Source organism: Podarcis filfolensis, assembly GCF_964270895.1.
Source record: "Podarcis filfolensis genome assembly, chromosome: 7".
Taxonomy (NCBI): Eukaryota; Metazoa; Chordata; class Lepidosauria; order Squamata; family Lacertidae; genus Podarcis; species Podarcis filfolensis.
Genome location: NC_139603.1, coordinates 89,818,753 through 89,840,383, shown reverse-complemented (window position 1 = coordinate 89,840,383; position 21,631 = coordinate 89,818,753). Strand labels below are relative to the sequence as shown.

Below are 21,631 nucleotides of genomic sequence, written 5' to 3'. Positions count from 1 at the left end.
TGGCGGGAAGGTAAACCGCGTTTCCATGCACTGCTCTGGTTCGCCAGAAGTGGCTTAGTCCTGCTGGCCACATGACCCGGAAGCTGTACGCCGGCTCCCTTGGCCAATAAAGCGAGATGAGCGCCGCAACCCCAGAGTCGGTCACAACTGGACCTAATGCCAGGGGTCCCTTTACCTTTACCTTTACATCCCCTGGCCAGTGTTCATCAATATTTATATTTTTTAGCGGCCCAGACTAAAGGTGGGTGATTTGAAATCTTAGGAAGGGAATGCATAAGGATGATGAGCAGCAAATATTTCTCTGTATTCAAACTTACCATTTCACACAAACAAGATGCCCTGTTAGTGGAAAGAACTATGCTTGGTTATCCCAAGCTCATGCAAATTGCTCACCTCCACCTTTTTGGAGGTTGAAAGCAAAGTGCAGGGAATAGACTCGCCTTGCAAGACTCTTCTCTCCCCCTTCTGGGGTGAGTGAGGCTCACCGAGCAGAAGCGCCCAGCCAGGATATTGGGAATAATGCGTGGAGGGTTCTGAGGGGAGGTGCATCAGGAGAGCAAACCTCTTAGCAGTGGGAATCAACTTGGAAGGTTGGTGCCGGACAAGAAACAACATTGGGCTACTCAATAGACCGCTGCTGACTTGAGTCAAGGCAGCTTCCTCTAGGACAGGGGTTCTCAACCTGTGGGTCCCCAGATGTTGGACTACAACTCCCATCATCCCTGAGCTCTGACCTTGCTAGCTAGGGGTGATGGGAGTTGTAGTCAACATCTGGGGACCCACAGGTTGAGAAAGGTTGCTCTAGGGTGTATGGCACCTGGCGTAAATCGCCTTCAAACACATGCAGAGAACAAGGGACCTGCAAAAACGGGCTTGGACTAGATGACATTTTGGGTCCCTTCCAACTCTACAATTTTATGACCCCACTGAGCAAGAAGTACCTTAAAACGGCCAATTCAACCTTTCCTGCTTTTTCTTTTCCACCCAGCACTTGGCATTCTGTGGCTTCTGGGAACCACTAAGCAGGTTCTGTTCTAATTAAGCTTTTTTTAAAAAAAAAAAAGTGGGAAAGGGGTATCCCTCTTTTGCTTTTTTTAAAGTGATTTGTCCTTCTGCATCCCTCAGAATTCACCTGGGTGTGTTGATACCAACTGGGTGGTTTTTTTTAGCAGCCCCACACTTGTTTGTACTCAGCCACCTGAGCTTGCCATTAGAGGGAACTACGATGGTGCCTGCTAGCTGCGAGACCTCAGAGTCCCCAGAGGCAGTAGTACTATTTTTAGCTCTATAGGACACACTTTTTCCCCTCCAAAAATTAAGGAGAAGTGTGTGTGCGTCCTATGGAGCAAATGCAGGCTCCCTGGCTTCAGCGATAGCAACGTGAAGCCTCCAAAGCCTGCACTCCGGAGGTTTCGCGTTGCTTTCGCTGAAGCCAGGAGAGTCTGGTCTTTGAGGCTGGCGGTGGGGGAAAGCAGCGCTTCCCCCCACCGCCAGCCCCACAGGCTCGGGGGGCAGCGGGATGGCGCGCGACACCTTTGCGCAGCTCCCCGACCTGGTTTTGAGGCTGGCAGTGGGGGAAAGCAGCGCTTCCCCCCACCTCCCACAAAAACCGTGCGCTCTTTAAAGGCTGCACGGCTTCTGCAGGCTTTTCTACGAGGTGGGGGAATTCCCCCACCTCGTAGAAAAGCCCGCAGGAGCCGTGCAGCCTTTAAAGAGCGCACCACTCTTGGGGGCTTTTCCCCAAGGAGGGAGAAGGGACTGACTGGCCGAGTTTCCCCCTCTGAAAACTAGGTGCGCCCTATGGTCAGGTGCACCCTATAGAGCGAAAAATACGGTACTTAGAGAGGTGATGGACAATTTGGAGAGGGAGGTTAAAGGTCTAAACAGTGTGATGGTTAGACCTGTTTGTATGTCTCCACACATTCAGCCCACCAGAACATTTGTTAACCAGCCTTATGCTAAAAGAGAACAGAGTTGCAATGGTCCAAGTTTTCCCTGCTGCCGTAACCTGACACACAGGTAACAGGTATGCGGTATTCATTGCTGCTCAGCTGTAAATGGCATAGGAATTGTCCAGCACTCACCAGATTCCACAAACTAATTCTGCATTAGGTGAAGGAGGCATTTCCTGAATCTGCTGCCTGTCAGTTTCATTGGATAACCTCTATTTTGAATTGCGCGTGAGTGACAGAATGAAAAAGGGAACAACCCTTTCTGTTTTGCAGAGAAGCCATTTTGGCAAGAAGGTGGAATATAAATTAATAACATTCCCCAACCTTCATAATTTTAGCATCTCTGCATCAGAATCCTACGCTTGTTCACTAGTCCATCCAAGTTCAGTAGGGCTTTTAAGCAGGTGGATATGTTCAGGTTTCTAACCTAGGTTCCCTTCTCCTTTTCGCCAAACAAAATGCCCCAACCTCTATAGCTTTCTCCCTTAGGAAAGGGGCTTTATGCCCTTGATAAATGCAGGCTGTGATTGTATGCACACTGATGTGGGAGTAATCTGAGCACAGTGGGACTTCTGAATAAACATGGATAAAGATGGATTGAGTGATTGATTTGCAGCCCTGACTACCTGGCATACCTCTGCATGAAGACTTTGTTCATATAGCTCAATGCTGGCAATTGTTCCATTATCTCCCTGGGTGCAATCCAGCCACAGCAAAGCATACGGAGTTGCCACCAGCCTAAAGGTAAAGGTAAAGGGACCCCTGACCATTAGGTCCAGTCGTGACCGACTCTGGGGTTGCCGGCGCTCATCTCGCTTTACTGGCCGAGGGAGCCGGCGTACAGCTTCTGGGTCATGTGGCCAGCATGACTAAGCCGCTTCTGGTGAACCAGAGCAGCGCACGGAAACGCCGTTTACCTTCCCGCCAGAGCGGTACCTATTTATCTACTTGCACTGGCGTGCTTTCAAACTGCTAGGTTGGCAGGAGCAGGGACCGAGCAACGGGAGCTCACCCTGTTGCAGGGATTTGAACTGCCGACCATCTGATCGGCAAGCCCTAGGCTCTGTGGTTTAACCCACAGCGCCACCCGTGTCCCTGCCACCAGCCTAGATGGCTATAAAAGAGGATAAGGCAAATTTATGAAGTAGAGGGCCGTCAATGGCTACCAACCAGGATTATTATTATTATTTATTACAATTTATTAAATTTGTAGACTATACTTTGTCCACTGATCTCGGGGCAGTTCATAACAAAAAATTGCAATATGAAAACACAAAATTCATAATAGAAATAAGAACACAAACATGGCTGGGTTCTGCCTCCACAGCTGGAGGCAGCGATGCTTGTGAATCTGAAAGCCACAGGAGGAGAGAGGGCTCTTGAGCATAGATCCTTCTTGAGGGGTTCTGATGGGCCACTCTGAGAACAGGATATTGGGTGGGCCAGTGGCCTGGTCTTCACTGGTCCAGTGAAGAAGAGGTTCAGAAACAGCTACAAATCTCTCTACTCTGAATCTCATGCCATAGCCTTAAGCCACGCTGTCTGACCTCCTTGTCCTAACCTTGCAACACAAGCAATACGAAGCACTTTTTACAGTTGATGGCCCTGCACAGCTTCCATGAGGACTGTCTGCTTTTTGTTGGAGGCAAGCTCATCGGGACGTGTGGCATCTCTCGCCCTCTCCATACCGAAAGCACTACATTCTTTTTTTTTTATAAATAATTTTTATTATTTTCCAAAACAAATATACAGTTCTGTCAAATTTTCACAAATTTTCGCAAATTTGATTCTTTTTAGACTTCCTTCGACTTCTCTGACAATCATCCATAATTACTTCTCAGTTTACGCATTCCTCTGTTTATATTGCCATTAAACTTCCCTCCCACTCCTATTTGTTTTTAACAATATATCTCTGCTTTCACAGTGCTTCTTGAAATCCCACCAGTGTTGTTTGCACATCATATGTTCTTTTCAGATATTCAACAAATTTCCCCCAGTCCTCGATGAACTTTCGGTCTTGAAAATATCTAATTTTCCCTGTTAATCTGTCCAACTCTGCACTACATTCAGATCCCAAGTGTGGGCAGCCAAAGGGCTTCAGTTGCTGTCACTGAGCTTGCCCCATAGCGCTTGCTCAGCAGCGCTTGATAGAATAAACTGACCACTCTGTCTCCACGGGGTGCCTATGCTTTAGCAGGACTACATGTCCCAGCATGCCCTTAAGAGGCGTCCAGCTGCAAAAGGGCAGCAGAAGAAGGCAGAAGCGGGGCAGCTGTCCCTGTAGAGCAGACTAGAGCTGGATCTGTCTTTGCTGCTCATCCAACTCCACCTTTAGCAAAGTTAATAAAGGGGGAGGGTGTTTTCCCAGCTGTGCTCCATCTCTATCCCTGCTGCCTGCTGGAATTCCAAGGAAGGCAGATCCATCCCTGGCTGTGCACAGAACCTTGTTCCATCTTCATGCCGACCCTGCGAGGTAGACTAGACTGAGAAACAGACCGGCTGCTCACCAGTCCACCCTGCCTTGCTTTCTGGTTGGGCGGGGATAATAATAATAATAATAATAATAATAATAATAATAATAATAATTTATTATTTGTACCCTGCGCATCTGGCTGGGTTTCTCTAGCCACTCTGGGCGGCTTCCAACAAAGATTAAAAATACATTAAAATGTCACACATTAAAAACTTCCCTGAACAGGGCTGCCTTCAGATGTCTTCAGAATGTCAGGATCTAACCCCTGGGCCCTTCTGCTATGCTTGGAGTCTACTTAGTTGCTATGGAGATTTCTCCCCACAAGCCAAGTCCCAGAGGGCAGCTCAGTGCCGGATTTACGTATAAGCTAAACAAGCTATAGCTTAGGGTCCCACTCTCTTGGGGGGGCCCCCAAATTTTTTAAAGAAAAAACAAACACTGAATGTACATTTCCAAAATATAAGATAAAAAACAAATAAAATAAAATCTACATACAGCAACAGTGTTTTGTGCTGTGTAGGCTCCTGTGATGTACCGTAAGTAATGAGTCCTGCCTGCTAGCCTGCTCCCCAAAATATCACTGGTTTGCTCATTTATGTATAGGTAGGGTGCCTACATTCTGCATGTGCAAATGGCTTTAGGTCCATAAATTACTGTACAGTGGTACCTCGGGTTAAGAACTGGAGTTCTGGAGGTCCGTTCTTAACCTGAAACTGTTCTTAACCTGAAGCACCACTTTAACTCATCCTGAAGCAAAGTTCTTAACTGAAGGTATTATTTCTGGGTTAGCGGAGTCTGTATCCTGAAGCGTCTGTAACCTGAGGTACCACTGTATAGCACAGGCAAACTTGGCCCTCCAGCGGTTTTGGGACTACAACTCCCATCATCCCTAGCTAACAGGACCAGTGGTCAGGGATGATGGGAATTGTAGTCCCAAAACATCTGGAGGGCCAAGTTTGGGGGTGCCTGGTATAGCATATATTCAACACAAAAACAGCGACCATTTGTTGTTGACAAAGGACAGCTGGACATACGGTCTGGGAATCAGGGTGTTTTTACATGAGTAAAATGTGTCCTTTTATTTAAAATGCATCTCTGGGTTATTTGTGGGGCATAGGAATTCGTTCATTCCCCCCCCCAAAAAATATAGTCCGGCCCCCCATAAGGTCTGAGGGACAGTGGATTGGTCCCCTGGTGAAATAGTTTGCTGATCCCCGGCTTAGGGCCTCATCCAACCCCAATCCGGCCCTGGGGCAGCTCGTCACCAGCAAACCTCCCCCCCTTCTTGGAAATCAGGCAGGAGCCCCACCGGACATCGGGGGGCGGAGCCAGCAGCAGCAGCTGAGCAGCCCCGCCTCTTTGGGGCGTGGCCAAGAAGAGGAGGAAGTGTGGCAGATGAAGGTGATGGATTATATGGAATTGGCAGAAATGACTGGCAGAATCTGAGACCTGGGAGAAGAGTTGGTGGAAGAAGACTGGAAGAAATTTAAAGACTATCTTCAGAAATACTGTAAAATTAATGAATGTTAAAATGATGTTGGATTGAAAATAAGTGGCATTAGCAACAAAGTTAATAAGAATATGCAAAAATGAATTGATAATGGATGAAAATATAGAGTTATAATATGTTAAGATACAGAGTTAAGATAAACGAAAGAGGGTAAGGATTTGCTGATTTGATTATTTAAATGGGAATACAAAAAGGGGAGGTGTGAGGAGGCCAAGGAAATAAGATAATGAGTTAGGGTTACAAAAAACGGATTTGTTTTTAATTCTTTTCTTAGCTATTTGTCTTTTGTATTTTGCGTTTTTATTCATCTTTTTTCTTTTTCGTGTATTTCTCTAGGTTCTTTTTTTTGGTATCTTTTTCTTATTATATGACCTTTTTTCATTTTGTAAACTTACGTTTTTGGGAAACTTCAATAAATATCTTAAAAAAAAAAAAAACAGAAGAGAAGGAAGCGGCGCGCGGTTGGTCGCGCTCGGCCAATGGGAGCGCGCCAGGGCCCGGCCAATAAGGGGAGCCCTCCGGGCGAGCGGGAGTTTGGCGCGGAAGGGAAGAGAGAGACGCGGAGGCGGCGGCCATGGGGGGCGCGCGGGACCGAGAGATCCGCCGTGAGTGGGGGGGGGGAGGGGCCAACTCAGGGGGTTTTTCGCCCCCCCTAAAATATTCGGGACCCCCCCAAGTTGATGGGCATGGGGTGTGACGTCATGTAATCGATTATGCGGGGCGGGGCTTAACTGAGGGAACCCCCCCCCCATTTTATTCAAGGTGGCCCCCCCGCCGGGAGGGGTTGGGGGAGGGAGGGAGTTACCTGAAGGGGAGGGGGAGGGGCCAACTCAGGGGGCCCAGGAGGAGATTCGCCCCCCCAATAAAATATTCGAGACCCCCCCCAGTTGATGGGCATGGGGGTGTGCCACGTCATGTGATTGATTATGCGGGGCGGGACTTAACAGGAATCCCCCCCCCAACTGCCTGAAGGGTATTTCCATTTAAGTTGGGGGGCGTCATGTGATTGATTATGCTGGGCGGGGCTTAACTGGGGGGGAACCCCATTTTATTCAAGCTGGCCCCCCTGCCGGGAGGGGTTGGGGGAGGGAGAGAGTTACCTGAAGGGGAGAGGGGGGGCCCGGGAGGGTCTTTGTCCCCTCATAAAATATTCGAGACCCCCCCAGTTGATGGGAATGGGGGGGTGTGCCACGTCATGTGGTTGGTTATGCGGGGGGGCGAGCTTAACTGGGGAAACCCCCCATTTTATTCAAGCTGGCCCCCCTGCCTGGAGGGGTTGGGGGAGGGAGGGAGTTACCTGAAGGGGGGAGGGGCCAACTCAGGGGGCCCAGGAGGAGCTTCGCCCCCCCCATAAAATATTCGAGACCCCCCCAGTTGATGGGCATGGGGTGTGTGCCACGTCATGTGATTGATTATGCGGGGGGCGGGCTTAACTGGGGAAACCCCCCCATTTTATTCAAGCTGGCCCCCCTGCCTGGAGGGGTTGGGGGAGGGAGGGAGTTACCTGAAGGGGAGGGGGAGGGGCCAACTCAGGGGGCCCAGGAGGAGCTTCGCCCCCCCAATAAAATATTCAAGGGACCCCCCCCAAGTTGATGGGCATTTCCATTTAAGTGGGGGGGGGCACTGCATCATGTGATTGAGTATGTGCGGCGGGGCTTAACTGGGGAAAGCCCCAATTTTATTCAAGTTGGCCCCCCTGCCTGGAGGGGTTGGGGGAGGGGAGGAGTTACCCGGAGGGGGAGGGGCCAACTCGGGGGGGTCTTCGCCCCCCCTCATAAAATATTCGAGACCCCCCCCAGTTGATGGGCATGGAGGGCACCACGTCATCTGATCGATTGTGGGGGGCGGGGCTTAACTGGAAATTCCCCCCAACTGCCTGAAGGGGTGGGGGGAGGGAGGTAGTTCCCTGAAGGGGGGAGGGGCCAACCAATGGGGCCCGGGGGGGGGTCTTCTCCTCCCCTCATAAAATATTCGGGACCCCCCCAAGTTGATGGGCATGGGGGGTGTGCCACGTCATGTGATTGATTATGCGGGGCGGGGCTTAACTGAGGGAAAACCCCCCCCCCATTTTATTCAAGTTGGCCCCCCTGCCGGGAGGGGTTGGGGGAGGGGAGGAGTTACCTGAAGGGGGGAGGAGGTCTTCGCCACCCCTCATAAAATACTCGAGACCCTGCAGTTGATGGGAATGGGGTTTGGGGAGGGAATGGGGGGGTGCGCCACGTCATGTGATTGATTATGTGGGGGGGGCTTAACTGGGGAAACCCCCCATTTTAGTTACGTTTATTCACCTCTGGCGGGAGGGGTTGGGAGGGAGTTACCTGAAGGGGGAGGGGGGCATCCTGGGGAGAGGGGGAGGGGCCAACTCAGGGGGCCTCCCCCCCCCCCCCCGTCATAAAATATTTGAGACCCCTCAGTTGATGGGCATGGGGGTGCGCCCTGTCGTGATCAATTATGCAGGGCAGGGCTTAACAGGAATCCCCCCCAAACTGCCTGAAGGGGAGAGGGGGAGGGGCCAACTCAGGGGGTCCTTCACCCCCCAATAAAATATTCAAGGACACCCCCCAAGTTTATGGGCATTTCCATTTAAGTCGGGGGGGGGCACCACGTCATGCGATTGATTATGTGGGGCGGGGTTTAACTAGACCCCCCTCCCATTTTATTCAAGTGGGCACCCCTGCCTGGAGGGGTTGAGGGAGGGAGAGTGTTACCTGGGGGGGGGAGGGATTTGGGGGGAGAGGAGGGTTGGATTACGGGGGGGGGGTAAGAAGTGGGAGCTTGCATAATTTTTTTTTTTAATGATATTTTATTAGGTTTTTCCATAATATCTCCAATCATACAATTTTTAACATCACATATTTTAGCTTAATAGACCTCCCTCAACTCCTCTGACAATCATTCATGCTTACATCCTATCCACACATTCCTTAATTATAGTATCGCCTTTTAACACATTTTTCCATCCTCTTTTACATTTTTACGATATTCCTTATTTTTTCACAAAGCTTCTTTGAAACACACTAGCGTTATATTTTCTTCACATACAGTTTTCAAATAATCTCTAAATTTTCCCCAGTCCTCTAAATTTAACTTGCATAATTTAACTCATTTTTAAGTCTGGGAGACCGCCTTAGGCCCCCCCCCTTCACCACCATCAGAGGGGGTAAACCAGGTATAGGCAAACTTGGCCCTCCAGATGTTTTGGGACTACGATTCCCATCATCCCTGACCTCTGGTCCTGTTAGCTAGGCATCATGGGACTTGTAGTCCGAAAACATCTGGAGGGCCGAGTTTGCCTATGCCTGGGGTAAACCAAGGGTTTATCTGTAGTCGTTTAGTCATGTCCGCCTCTTCGTGACCCCCTGGACCAGAGCACGCCAGGCCCTCCTGTCTTCCACTGCCTCCCGCAGTTTGGTCAAACTCATGCTGGTAGCTTCGAGAACACTGTCCCACCACCTCGTCCTCTACCACAGAGAGATGACCCAGAGTCACCCATGGAACTGAGTTTGGGGATTTTCTTAACAAGCTAGTTTGGGTCAGGGGGCTGGTCTGCACCTACAGATCTGTACACAGAATCTGGCGACCATCCGGGTCATCTTCTGATCTTTGCCTAACAGGAGAAGGTCTAATTTTTGCTTTTCCGGGAGGTCACCGAGCCTCACCAGTAGGGGATCAATGGTCTCACTACATGCCTCTTCATAAAGGGGACATCTAAAGAACAAGTGCTCTGGGCTTCCTCTCTCCCCCAATGAACAGGCGCAAAGTCTCTGAGCATATGGGACTTTTTTAAAGGCTCCTTCCAGGACCAGCGAGGGCAGAGCCGAGCTTCTGGCGAGTGCAAAGGCCCTCCTTGCATTTGACTAACACAGTAAATATCCATGTTTTCTAACCGTGGGGACGAGACTAATGGGTCTTCTGCTGCTGCTGCTGTCCTTCAGAGCTCCAGAAGGACAAGGAGAAAGCCCAGCGGAAGGGGGACCTGAAGGAGGAAGCAGCCCTCTGTAACCAGCTGGGAGGGATCTTGGCCCGTCATGGTAAGTGTCCTCCTGTACAGGCTTCCAGACTTCGAAATAGCTTTCAACAGCTACTTTAAGTAGGTGGTGGTCCCTTAAGCTGCTCAGCTGAGGCGCTGAAGATTCCCGGCACTCAGTTGAGCAAGCCCCCAACTGCTCTGCTGCATCTAGGGGAGAAAAGCACTGGCGAAATGCGTTTTTCTCCCTCCACCCCCTTGGTTCCATAGCATGTTCATGGCACTTGCTTTGCCTACCGTCTAAGGCCCACCGCTGACCCTTCTGTCCTGGCAGGGCGCTTTGAGGAGGCGTTGGAGGAGCACCGGCAGGAGCTGCGTCTCTTGGAGAGTGTTGACGATGCCATCGGCTGTGCTGTGGCCCACCGGAAAATTGGGGAGTGCCTGGCTGAGCTGGAGAGTTATGAAGCTGCACTGAAGGTGCGAGGGCTGGAGGGGGCGGGGGTCCGGAGGGTGGAAGCTCTTTCCAGAGATCGCGCTTTAAGCCCCCCGGTTTTGACAAGTAAAATCACTTAAAGTGGTGCTTCCTTCAAGAACTGCTTTGAAACTAAAAATTTTTTTCCCTTCCAGTAGCACCTTAAAGACCAACTAAGTTAGTTCTTGGTATGAGCTTTCGTGTGCATGCACACTTCTTCAGATACACACTTTGAAACTGTTATTTATAATCAAACTGTGCCAAAGATTTTTCAAGTTACAGGTAGGTAGCCGTGTTGGTCTGCCATAGTCGAAACAAACAAACAAAAATTCCTTCCAGTAGCACCTTAGAGACCAACTAAGTTTGTTGTTGGTATGAGCTTTTGTTTGTTTTTTTTTAAAAGATTTTTCAGTTCAACAAGCTACAAAGTATCCTAAATTTGAAATCCTGTTGATCACATGACACTATATAGTGGTACCTCAGGATGCGAACAGGAACCATTCCGGAGCCCCGTTCGCATCCAGAAGCAAACATAACTAGTGACGGCATGTCTGCGCATGTACGCGTCACTTTTCGTCGCTTCAGCGCATGCGCATGACGTCATTTTGAGCATATGCGCAAGCGGCAAAACCCGAAAGTAACACGCTCCGTTACTTCCGGCTTGCCGCAGAGTGCAACTCAAACGCACTCAACATGAAGCATATTCAACCCGAGGTATGACTGTACAGTCATACCTTGGGTTACAGATGCTTCAGGTTGCGTATTTTTGGGTTACAGACTGCTGAAACCTGAAACCAGAAAGGGTTACTTCCAGGTTTCGGCGGTCGCGCATGTGCAGAAGTGCTAAATTGCGGTTTGAGCTTGTGCAGAAGTGTCGAATCGCAACCCGCACGTGTGCAGATGCATTGCTGCGGGTTCTGAACGTGCACCCCGCACGGATCACGTTCGCAACCCGAGCGTCCACTGTATGGAGGTCTGTAGATCCGAACAAAGGACACAAATCAGATAAACTTATGTACGTACTTGTGTTTTTATATTGTGTTTTTATATTGTGAACTACCCTGAGATTTACAGGTGAAGTTCAGTTTTAAAAATAAAAGCCCCAAATGATTTTGCTCCACAGTCACAGGACGTCTCATCTGTATTTCACCACAGGGACCTTGCTATTGATAAGCCATAAACTATTGCAACAGTAAATCAATCCCTTTGCTGCATTCCTTTGAGTTTCTTGCTTCCTGGATGCAGGATAGAGAGGAATGCATGAGTGTGTGTAGCAATTAAGCTACAGTACAAAGGTAACATGAGCATGAATGGCTCCACCCACTTTGGCCTCTGGCCCTGCCCACTTGGCACATGGCCCCCGAAAGGTTGTCCAGAAGGGAATGTGGCCCTTGGGTTGAAAAACATTCCCAACTCCTTCGTTGCTTTGGAGGTGGGGGCCTGGACCAGGAGAAGGAAAAACATTATTCTGAGGCCCTTCCAGTTCTCTCGTGGGACTGGGGATGGATGCTGCCGGGGGACCTGGCCTTGACCCTCCCCTCTGTGTTCCTCTCTCCAGCACCAGCGCCGCCACCTGGATCTGGCCCGCTCCCTCTGCAACCCCATTGAGCAGCAGAGGGCCTGGGCCACCATTGGCCGCACGTACATGTTCATGGCAGAAAGTGACCCCTCGAGCGAGGCCCTGCAGGAGGCGGAGGTGGCCTTCATGAAGAGCCTGCAGGTGTTGGAGGAACAGCTGGAAGGTACCTCTGGCGGAGGCGGGAAGGGAGCCGAGAGGGAGCTGCAGCCAGGAGCCTGGTCCTCAGACTCTCTCTGCTGAGAATTCGGGCCTTCAGGTTGCCTTGGCGGATGCTGAAACAGCGGGTGCTGTGAGCTGAACGAAGGGCCACGCTCTCGGCCCCTGGGAGGAGGACTGTGTGCGGGTTGCGACCTGCAGGGGGTAAAGGCAGGCTGCGTCCTTCTCACAGGGGAAGTGCCACAGCGGGAGGCCAGCGAGATGAGGGCGCGACTCTACCTGAACCTGGGCTTGGTCTACGACAGCCTGAAGAACCCGGCCAAGCATGCCTACTACATCAAAAAGAGCATCTACATCTCTGAGTAAGGGCTGGGCTGCGCCTTGTGGGCTTTCGGGCTCTCCTCCTCCCCCGGACCTTTATGTAGAATAGAATAGAATTTCTTATTTATACCCCTCCCATCTTATTTCCCCAGCCACTCTGGGTGGCTTCCAACAAAGTATTAAAATACAGTGTTCTGTTAAACATTAAAAGCTTCCCTAAACAGGGCTGCCTTCAGATGTCTTCTAAAAGTCTGGTAGTTGTTTATCTCTTTGGCATTTGGTGGGAGGGCGTTCCACAGGGCGGGTGCCACTACCGAGAAGGCCCTCTGCCTGGTTCCCTGAAACTTGGCTTCTCTCAAGGAGGGAACTGTCAGAAGGTCCTTGGCGCTGGACCTCAGTGTCTGGGCAGAGCGATTGGGATGGAGACGCTCCTTCAGATATACTGGGCTGAGGCCGTTTAGGGCTTTAAAGGTCAGCACCAACACTTTGAATTGTGCTTGGAAATGTACTGGGAGCCAATGTAGGTCTTTCAAGACCGGTGTTACGTGGTCTCAGCGGCCGCCCCCAGTCACCAGTCTAGCTGCTGCACTCTGGATTAGTTGTAGTTGAAGTCACCTTCAAAGGTAGCCCCACGCAGAGCACATTGCAGTAGTCCAAGCGGGAGATAACCAGAGCATGCACCAATCTGGCAAGACAGTCTGCGGGCAGGTAGGGTCTCATCCTGTGGACCAGATGGAGCTGATAAACAGCTGCCCTGGACACAGAATTGACCTGTGCCTCCATGGACAGCTGTGAGTCCAAAATGACTCCCAGGCTGAGCACCTGGTCCTTCAGGGGCACAGTTACCCCATTCAGGACCAGGGAGTCTGCCACACCTGCCCGCCTCCTGTCCCCCAAAAATAAAAAAGTGTAGGGCCCTGTCATGTGGGCGTTTTGCAGAGCCATGCAACATGTAGCTAAACTATGAAACTTACTCTTGCAGTGAGGGTTGGCTGGCTTTAAAAGAGGAATGGGCAAGTTTATGGAGGAGAGAACTATCAAGTCAGCTCTGCTTCTGAGCACCAGCTGCTGGCAGCCACATAAGGGGAGAGGGCTCTTGTGTTCAAATCTTGCCTGCAGGTTTCCCAAAGGCGTCCGGTTGGCCCCTGTGAGAGCAGGATGCTGGACTAGATGGGACATTGGCCCGATCCAGCAGGCTCTTTATGTTCCTGGTGCTGAATTGGAAAACTTTCCTCTCTGTGTATATTTATTGGACGTCCGTTCTCCCTGCCAATCATCTGCCCTGCTAATTTCACAAGCTGTCTTTCCTCCTAGCTAAGAGGAGTTGAACTGATCGGCTACACACTGGTAATCTCCCATCCGCCCCCGTCAGCACATGTGCTGTGCTTTCGCTATCTCCCCGCGTCATGTGACTGTGCTGCCTGGGCCTGATGGGAGCTGTAGTCCAAAGCAGCTGTTGGGCAGCTGTCAAAGGCTTTCTTTTTCTCCTCTTTCAGGCAGACTCAGCTGCACGAAGACCTCTACCGGGCATACTACAACCTGGGCAACATCCACCTGCGGGAAGGGGAGCACTCGAAGGCCATGCGCTGCCTGGAGAGGGCGCGGGAATGCGCCTGCAAGATGAAGGAGAAGTACATGGAGAGCGAGTGTTGTGCGAGCATTGCCCAGGTGAGGGGGGCAGAGGTGGGGCAGGCGCCTTTCCAGCTCCTCTGGCCTGGGGACGGGGACTGCGGTGGCCTGGATGGGGGTGCGTGTGATGCCTGGGGAAGCGGCTGTGTGCAGCTTCTGTGCGTGAGATGCTCCAACCTGGTTGAATCGCATCCGATCCATTCTCCAAAGATGGTTCCTATTGGGCTTCCGGTTTGTCTGCGAAGGGAAACGGCGACGCGGTGCGAGTTGTCCGTCTAAAAGACGACCGTTACCGGGGTTTTTGAGCGGTGGGGGTGAGTGCCAGGGTTAGACAGGGTTCTGTGTGTGAGATGCTCCTACCTGGTTGAATTGCATCAGATCCATTCTCCAAAGGTGGTTCCCATTAATTCTCATGTTAGTGGGATGAGGTGTCCCCAGTCTCCTCCTGGCATCTGTTTGGATCAGAGCTATGCCCTCAATTTCTTCTTTCTTGCAAGCACAGAATCTCCTCCTCAGCCTCTTCTCTCCTCCATCCTTTTAACATGGGTTGTGAATTATTGGTGCAGAAGCCACATGGTTTATATCTTCCATTTTATTATTATTATTACGAATTGAATTTATATACTGCCCTATACCCGGAGGTCTCAGGGTGGGTCACAGCACAAAAGCAAAATACAGAACCACAAAATATATAAAATAAAAACAATCCAATAACACCTTTCTGCCCCTGAATCATATTTGTGAATCATTTGAGGGCTGAACTCACGTTTCCTGCACTGCAGGGGGCTGGACCAGATGAACTTTGGAGTCCCTCTTCCAACAATTCCAATGGTACAATGCACGATGACACAGGAAGGCATTCATATAAAACCTTGCTCATGTCTATTATTCTGGCTTTCCCAATTATGTACATACAGAATCTACTCTGTGTGAAAAAGGAGCCCTAAGAGCAGTGAGAATCAAAGTTGAGTATCATGACAATAACTGTATTTGGAGCCAGATGTCAACAAGTAATTTGCATATGTCTCTATTGACGAGCCAATTTGCATGAACTTAACACATTAAAGTTAAAGTTAAAACTACAAAGAAACTATTTCCTACTTGAGCATGCATAGTAGTCCAGAGTAAATAAAAAGGAAGCAAGGAGGAATGCTTTTGGGAAACTCCAGAGGTCATAAACAGAAATAAACAGGAGAGGAAGGATGTAGTGATCAAGTGGGATAGCTATGAGGAATTATAACAAATATGGAGTAATTGTGTTGACTGGGTTTAAGCCATTTTGATATGATTTTTGATCAATCCACGCCTCTGCATCCCTGTCCTATATCTCTTGTTTGACAAATCACGCACACAGGCAGTTGCTACATCAGGCATCCTAGGCCATAAAAGATAGTAGGCAGTTTCTTTGATGTACCCTTCCTTGATTTTGTTAATCTTAGGGCCTGGAAATAGTTTCACAGGAAGGTGATAAAGTTACCTATCTCCTTGCCATCCTTCCGTCCTCTTCTTTTTACTCCTGTTTATGACCTCTGGAGTTTCCTAAAAGCATTCCTCCTTGCTTCCTCTTTTATTTACTCTGAATTACATATGCATGCTCAAATAGGAAATTAGCTCTTTGTAGTTTGAATCTTTAACTTTGTCCCCACGTGGGGTTTTTTGAAATGCTCAGAGGAAATCTGATTGGTTCTTACGAACATTGTGTAAAAAGTTCTTTTGTGAATAAAACGACCTGGGCCGAGGGGTGGAGAGACAGAGATTCTTGTACGCACCCTTCCCAGAGTCTTGCTGCTTCCAGCCTCTGTGTGTATTCTTATTAATCAGAGTTCAATCCTTCCTTTGCTTTGGGAACGCCACAGAAGGATGGGTAGTATAAACAGGAGAGGAGGGATGGGTAGTATTTACCATCTCCTTGTGAACTCTCTTCCTGGCCCTTAAGTTCTATCTAAAGATTAACAAACTACATTAAAGTAACCTATTAACTTTATGTACTGAGGATGCCCTGTGAAGCAACTGGCCTGTGTTTCAGAATGCTTATACGTGCCTGTCAGGCGTAGATAATGAACAGCAGAGAAAATGGCCAGAGATGCAGAGGAGAGCTTGTGGGATTTGATCAGAAGTTATGGTCAATGAATCAAACCCAGTCAACGCAATGCTTTCATTGCGGACACAATGGTTTGGTGCATATTTTATAATTCCTCATAGTAATCCCATCTGATTGCTACACTCCTGGGTGACCTCTCTCGAGAGTGAGCTCGGCCGCCCCCAGCAACTTCCCCGCTTGACCTTCCGTCTTCCCCCACAGGTCCTGCTGAGCCTCGGGGACTTTGTGGCAGCCAAGCGCTCCCTGAAGAAAGCCTATCGCCTGGGCTCCCAGCAGCCGCCGCAGCGGGAGAGCGTTTGCCGCAGCCTGCGCTACGGTGAGTGGCAACGCCGCTCCCTTGGGGGCTTCCCCTGGGCCCAGGCACCCGGGCGCACATGACCTCACAGCTCGTGGCTCTCTCTTTCTCTTTGGCAGCCACAAAAGTGAGCCGCCTGCAGCAGGAGCTGGAAGAAGCAGAGGCAGCCGGCAGCCTGCGAGAAGCCCTAGGGCTTTGCGAGCAGCTGGGCGATCTGTTCTCCAAGGCGGGGGATTATCGCCGGTCTCTGGAGGCCTACGAGAAGCAGGTGAGGCACCTCCTGGGGCTAAGAGTGGCCTTGGGGCGAGGACCTGGAAGAGGAGAGGTTGTAGAGCTGCCAGCTGGACGGACTTGGCATTTGAGGGCTCCCAGAGCTCTGGCACAGGCTTGCAATTATTATTATTATGGGACGCAGGTGGCGCTGTGGGTTAAACCACAGAGCCTAGGACTTGCCAATCAGAAGGTCGGTGGTTCGAATCCCTGTGACGGAGTGAGCTCCCGTTTCTCAGTCCCTGCTCCTGCCAATCTAGCAGTTTGAAAGCACGTCAAAGTTCAAATAGATAAATAGGAACCACTCCAGTGGGAAGGTAAACGGTGTTTCCGTGTGCTGCTCTGGTTCACCAGAAGCGGCTTAGTCATGCTGGCCACATGACCCGGAAGCTGTACGCCGGCTCCCTTGGCCAATAAAGTGAGATGAGCGCCGCAATCCCAGAGTCGGTCACAACTGGACCTAATTCTCAGGGGTCCCTTTACCTTTACCTATTTATACCTCGCCCATCTGGCTGAGTTTCCCCAGCCACTCTGGGCGGCTTCCAATTGAATGTTAAAAACAACACAGCATTAAATATTAAAAACCTCCCTAAACAGGGCTGCCTTCAGATGTCTTTAAAGATAAGATAGCTGCTTATTTATTTCACATCTGAAGGGAGGGCGTTCCACAGGGCGGGCGCCACTACCGAGAAGGCCCTCTGTCTGGTTCCCTGTAACCTCACTTCTTGCAATGATAGAACCGCCAGAAGGCTCTCGGAGCTGGACCTCAGTGTCTGGGCTGAACGATGGGGGTGGAGACGCTCCTTCAGGTATACAGGACTGAGGCCGTTTAGGGCTTTAAAGGTCAGCGGTGGGCTGCGGGGTGCCCTGGGCCTCTTTGCCACGGCAGTTTGGGCTTGTCTTTTTCCTTCCCAGCTGTGCCACGCTCAGTCTCTGAAGCGCCCAGACCAAGAGCTGGCTGTGATCCATGTTTCCTTGGCCGCTACGTTTGGAGACCTGAAGGACCATGCCCAGGCCATAAAACACTACCAGGCCGAACTGACCCTGCGGAAGGGGAACCCTCTGGAGGTAAGGACGGCAGGCTAGGATCAGGGCGAGGATGGGGCCAAGCGAGGCTGTTCAGGACTTCTCCTACTTAGATGCCAAACAAGCATTCCCTGCTCCTGATCCATGCCGGCTGGGCATTGTAGGAACAGCTGTTTAGAAACTGGCGTCTGAATTTTTGATTTTCATTTTTCCTCTTCCCTCCTTGTCCCTTTCTCCTTGCGTGTCGTGCGATTTTTGTTTTTTAAAAGTGTTTGTAAGCCTGTGGATAGGGGCTAATTTGTTTTGATGGTGTGTAAGCTGCTCTGAGGGACACAGGTGTCGCTGTGGGTTAAACCACAGAGCCTAGGACTTACCGATCAGAAGGTTGGCAGTTTGAATCCCCGCGATGGGGTGAGCTCCCGTTGCTCGGTTCCTGCTCCTGCCAACCTAACAGTTCGAAAGCACATCAAAGTGCAAGTAGATAAATAGGTACCGCTCCAGCGGGAAGGTAAACGGCGTTTCCATGCGCTGCTCTGGTTCGCCAGAAGCGGCTTAGTCCTGCTGGCCACATGACCCGCAAGCTGTACGCCGGCTCCCTCGGCCAATAAAGCGAGATGAGCGCTGCAACCCCAGAGTCCGCCATGACTGGACCTAATTGTCAGGGGTCCCTTTACCTTTAAGCTGCTCTGGGAGCCTTTGTGGCTGAAGAGCGGGGTACAAATGCGCCAAAATAAATAGATAAACATGCTGAACTGGTGGGCGGATAAGCCAGACAGCTCCTGGAACTCAGCTTGCTCTTTCCATGGCCAGGAGGGGAAGACGTGGCTGAACATCGCTGTCTCCAAGGAGGAGGCCAAGGAGAGCTACGAAGAGCTGCAGAGATGTTTCCAGACGGCTCTCTCCTACGCAGAGGAGGCCTCCGACGCCAAGCTGCAGGTGAGGCCGGCAGTGGGGTTTGGATGACGCCACAATGCTGAAGGTATTAGCGTGGATCCTTCGTAATATTCATACACTGAGTTGTAATAGCATCCATGCAACAACTATGTGATAAACCAGTAGTTTATCATACCCTGCAACATGGCAAGGACACTTTTCCCACGCATCCCCATCCAGTCAGAAACCTGGGAATGCAGGAGAGTGCTGGCGTTCCCATCACAGCTTGTTGTAGGATAGCATCATAACATGAGGCTTAGCCATATGTTTCAAGAGGCACTGGGTTAGCCTATCAGTTTTCCCATAAATTGAGGCAATACTTATTTATTTAGCTTAGCCTATGTTTCCAATGCGGTTTGTGGGCGGATTTAAATAGACGTCACTGTACAAAAGTAAAACACCAATCAGCAAAACTTCGTAGGAGTGGCAGCAAGACAAGAAACAATTTCCAGTGAGAAGATTACAAGGGTGAAGATCACCCTTGTATTTACCCAGCTTTTTAATTGCACTTTTAGCTAATCTTGGGTGTCTACGGCCTAGCATAGTTTTAATCTTTTAAACCATTTATGCTAGTAAAGAGGGGAAAACTGGCAATTTAAAAAAATGCTCGTCATTTAAATACTACATACTGTATTATTTAAAAAAAAATAGTTTCTTGTTTATAAGCTACCCAGAGAATATTTATTGCTCATTGCTATCTAAATTTTGTGCTTTTTATGTTGTATCTTTATGTTGTGAACCGCCCTGAGATCTACGGATGAAGGGCGGTATACAAATTTAATAATAATTATTATTATTAATAGTATTTAATTATAGGCAGGGAGGAGAATGACAGATCTGATTCCACAGGGGAGCAGCAATTCAGTTTTCTGCAGAGTGGGCCATTGGTGCCTATGAGAAGGAAACAATCTCAGTGTTTAGCTCTGGTCTCGTTGTCAGGAGCCTTCAGTGTGCAAGCCTAGTTGGGTCCCCATTTGACCTACGAGACCATTTCCCCCTAAATCTCGCTCACCTGCTTTCCCCTGAAGCTAGCTCCCCTGTCGCACACCCGATGTGATATGTCAGCGAACAGGAGGGAGCCTTAAAGTGTGTTCCCAATTGTTCTTGGGAAAGTAGAGTTCTGTGTCCAGTTCTGGGCAGCCTATTTTGAGAAGGATATTGATAAGTTGGAAGGTGTGCAGAGGAGGGAGACCAAGATGGTCAAGGGTCTGGAAACCAAGCCTGATGAGGAACGGTTGAAGGAGCTGGGGATGTTTAGCCTAGAAAAGAGGAGAAGGAGAGGAGATAGGAGAGCCATTTTCAAATATCTGAGGGTCTGCCACACGGATGGTAGAGCAAGCTTGTTTTCTCATGCTCCAGAGAGTAGGACCTGAACCAATGGATTCAAATTATAAGAAAGGAGGTTCCGATTAACCATTAGGAAGAACTTTTTGATGGTAACAGCTGTTTGACAGCAGAATGGACACCCCTCGTAGTTGGTAGACCTTCATTGGCTGTTTTTAAGAAGAGGTTTCATGACCGTCTGTCAAGGTTTCTTGAGCTGAGATTCCTGCATCATCATCATCATAATTTATTATTTATACCCCGCCCATGTGGCTGGGTTTCCCCAGCCACTCTGGGCGGCTTCCAACAAAACACTAAAATACAATAACCAATTAACATTAAAATCTTCCCTGAACAGGGCTGCCTTCAGATGTCTTCTAAAAGTTTGGTAGTTGTTTATCTCTTTGACATCTGGTGGGAGGGTGTTCCACAGGGCGGGCCCCACTACCGAGAAGGCCCTCTGCCTGGTTCCCTGTAACTTGGCTTCTCACAGTGAGGGAACCGCCAGAAGGCCCTCGGCGCTGGACCTCAGTGTCCAGACAGAACGATGGGGGTGGAGACGCTCCTTCAGGTATACAGGACCGAAGCTGTTTAGGGCTTTAAAGGTCAGCCCCAACACTTTGAATTGTGCTCGGAAACGTACTGGGAGCCACTGTAGGTCTTTCAAGACCGGTGTTATATGGTCTTGGTGGCCACTCCCAGTCACCAGTCTAGCTGCCGCATTCTGGATTAGTTGTAATTTCCAGGTCACCTTCAAAGGTAGCCCCACATAGAGTGCATTGCAGTAGTCCAAGTGACAGATAACTTAGAGCATGCACCACTCTGGCGAGACAGTCTGCGGGCAGGGAGGGTAGGCATTGCAGAGGGTTGGACTAGATGACCCTCAGGGTCCCTTCCAGCTGTAAATTTGATTTCCAGATTGACTCTCCACTGCCTCAAAGAGAGTCTTTGAGGGTTGGTTAGAAATGCATTGACTTCAAGCAACATCAGCAAGCCTGGACACAAACATTTGAATGCCTGTCGTTGCTTCTTACCCTGAAAACTGAAAGTGAACTTAGAGGCCGGATCAAACTCTGTTTCTAAACCCCAAACAAATGCTTCTCAGCGCCAGGTCCTGCGGCACTTCCACGCCTGCCAGCAGAGGTGCGGTCGCCCCGAGGCATTGAACACCCAAGCCAGGCTGCAGGACCTCTGTGGCTCCCAGGGCTGGCGCTGGAATGGTGAGATCAGTGAGGAAGAGGATGAAGAGGAGGAGGCCCAGGGCAGTGAGCCCTTGGAAGAGAGCGACCTGGAGCTTTCTGATAGCGGTGAGAGACGGGGAGATCGTGGGAGCAAAGGGCACTTCCTGGAAGGGAGTGGGGGCAAGGCTTGGGGTTGCCCACATGGCTTATGGGAGAATAATAATAATAATAATTTATTATTTGTACCCCACCCATCTGGCTGGGTTTACCTAACCACTATGGGCAGCTTCCAACAAAGATTAAAAATACAGTCATACCTCGGGTTAAAGTTTCTTCAGGTTGAGCATTTTTGGGTTGCACTCCGCGGCGACCTGGAAGTAACGGGACGTGTTACTTCCGGGTTTCGCCACGTGCGCAGATACTCAAAATGACGTCACGCGCAG

The 21,631-nt window shown here is 50.0% G+C and overlaps 1 protein-coding gene across 1 annotated transcript in view; it reads left to right on the top strand.

Moving 5' to 3' along the window:
- Positions 1 to 6,448: 6,448 nt before the first annotated feature.
- The window catches only part of TONSL (tonsoku like, DNA repair protein), a 47,860-nt gene continuing 32,677 nt past the window's right edge, over positions 6,449 to 21,631 (top strand). The window contains exons 1-11 of the mRNA XM_083621842.1: positions 6,449 to 6,540; positions 9,871 to 9,966; positions 10,237 to 10,379; positions 11,933 to 12,116; positions 12,342 to 12,471; positions 13,927 to 14,098; positions 16,362 to 16,476; positions 16,575 to 16,723; positions 17,641 to 17,793; positions 18,562 to 18,687; positions 21,113 to 21,314. Of these exons, the coding sequence (XP_083477968.1) occupies positions 6,510 to 6,540; positions 9,871 to 9,966; positions 10,237 to 10,379; positions 11,933 to 12,116; positions 12,342 to 12,471; positions 13,927 to 14,098; positions 16,362 to 16,476; positions 16,575 to 16,723; positions 17,641 to 17,793; positions 18,562 to 18,687; positions 21,113 to 21,314 (1,501 nt within the window). The 5' untranslated portion in view covers positions 6,449 to 6,509. The remainder of the gene's footprint in view (positions 6,541 to 9,870; positions 9,967 to 10,236; positions 10,380 to 11,932; positions 12,117 to 12,341; positions 12,472 to 13,926; positions 14,099 to 16,361; positions 16,477 to 16,574; positions 16,724 to 17,640; positions 17,794 to 18,561; positions 18,688 to 21,112; positions 21,315 to 21,631) is intronic.